The sequence below is a fragment of the Neofelis nebulosa genome, chromosome 18 (assembly GCF_028018385.1).
Source record: "Neofelis nebulosa isolate mNeoNeb1 chromosome 18, mNeoNeb1.pri, whole genome shotgun sequence".
NCBI lineage: Eukaryota > Metazoa > Chordata > Mammalia > Carnivora > Felidae > Neofelis > Neofelis nebulosa.
Window position 1 is genome coordinate 26,567,027 of NC_080799.1, and position 1,582 is coordinate 26,568,608.

At 46.7% G+C, this 1,582-nt stretch overlaps 1 protein-coding gene across 2 annotated transcripts in view; it reads right to left on the bottom strand.

The window, feature by feature from the left end:
* The window catches only part of DCTN5 (dynactin subunit 5), a 30,790-nt gene extending 29,327 nt beyond the window's left edge, over positions 1-1,463 (bottom strand). The window contains exons 1-2 of one of the 2 annotated variants that reach the window (XR_009256781.1): positions 1,310-1,463; positions 494-562 (exon numbers count right to left, since the gene is read on the bottom strand). Coding sequence is in view for 1 of the 2 variants with exons in the window: in XM_058711464.1 (XP_058567447.1) it covers positions 494-562; positions 1,310-1,357 (117 nt within the window). In the remaining variant the exon portion in view is untranslated. The remainder of the gene's footprint in view (positions 1-493; positions 563-1,309) is intronic. The other variant, XM_058711464.1, reaches the window with a different exon arrangement.
* Positions 1,464-1,582: the final 119 nt, after the last annotated feature.

Consider the following 1,582-nt stretch of genomic DNA (forward strand, 5'->3'; position numbering starts at 1 on the left):
CACACTACAGCACTTTGCAATAATTTCAGTTCTGGGTGCCACTGTATTTTGTTCCTGGCATAAAGAAAAAAGGTTTTCTGTTGCCTTCTTTCATGGAATCTTTTTTTGTATTCAATAGAATTTGGAGAATGAAAAAAGGAAAATTTTTAGTGAGTTTTTTTTTAATGTTTATTTATTTTTGAGAGAGAGACAGAGCGTGACCAGGGGAGGGCAGAGAGAGAGAGTGGGAGACACAGAAGCTGAAGTAGGCTCCAGGCTCCAGTTGTCAGCACAGGGCCAGACACAGGGCTCGAACCCACAAACTGCGAGATCATGACCTGAGCCAAAGTCAGAGGTTTAACTGACTGAGCCACCCAGGGGCCCCCCAAAAAGATAATTTTTAAATGCATAGCAACAAATGGGAGATGTGGTAACATATTATCTGTCCTGCTAATGTGATAATTAGTGGACAGAAAGCAAAAGTATGCATCCTGGGGCTGGCTGTGTCTCTTACCTTGCCATTGAGAACGATGTTCTGACTTCCACACAACACAGACTGGCGACTAACTTTGTTTCCAGATGCCTGAAAGGAAAGAGCAGAAAACAGGGGTGAGAAACTAAGTAGGTTCTGGGCTACAAGTTTCCATCTGGAAAGCTCTCGTATTGGAGAGAAAAAGTACTTGAAATGTGATGTAGTCTTCAATGGAATGAGTCCGGCAAGCAAGGATGGATTAGGAAACTGGAGACTCCAGGAATGGATCCAGAATTTGGATGTGGTAGGTCTAGAGCCTACTAACATTAGTGACACTGATTCAAGTCTCAGTTCTATACTTACAGCCCTAAATCCAGGATAATGACTTTACCCATATCAGAGGTACAAGAATTCAGTAAAGAAATAATAGCAATGACGACTGAGCACTTACCCTACCTGGAGCAATTTACACGCATCATGTATTGACTCCAAAGAACCTAACCGTCTTTTAACACATGGTAACAAAGTACGACACATTAGCTTAAAAGAAACAAAACAAAAAACAAAAAACTCTGAAAGGCCCGAAGCCTGGAATTGCTATTAGTATTAGGGTGGATGAGACGTATCCTGCTTTCTGCAAGGCATTTTATCTCTACGATGAAATCATGAATAAATTTAAAAAGCCTAAACTGGCCATGCAGGGAATAAGTAACAAAGCCGAGCCATTCACGAAGTGATCCTATGTAATCTCGGACTAAACGCCAAAGCGACCCGGGGTGGGGCAGGGGCAGGAAGGGGGCACCAGCCTCAAAGGGACGCAGGCTTGGAAACGGGAGAAAGATGCCTGGATAAGCGCACCGTCTCGATGTACTCCGACTTGTTATAAAGCAGCTCGCCCAACTCCATTGCCACCAACTTCTTTCCGCAGCTCCGGCTCCTGTCAAAGCCTGCCGGCCGGTCAGTCTGACGGGGATTCGGACTACTTCCGGCCGCTCCTCCACTTCCGCCCTGGGCGTCCGGCGCTCTCATCCGCAGCTCGGCTCTCCTCTAGGCGGCCCCGCTCCCTTACTCGGCCGTCTCCGGCTGCGCATGCGCAGGCTAAGCGGTGGATGTAATTGGCTGTGGGTGACG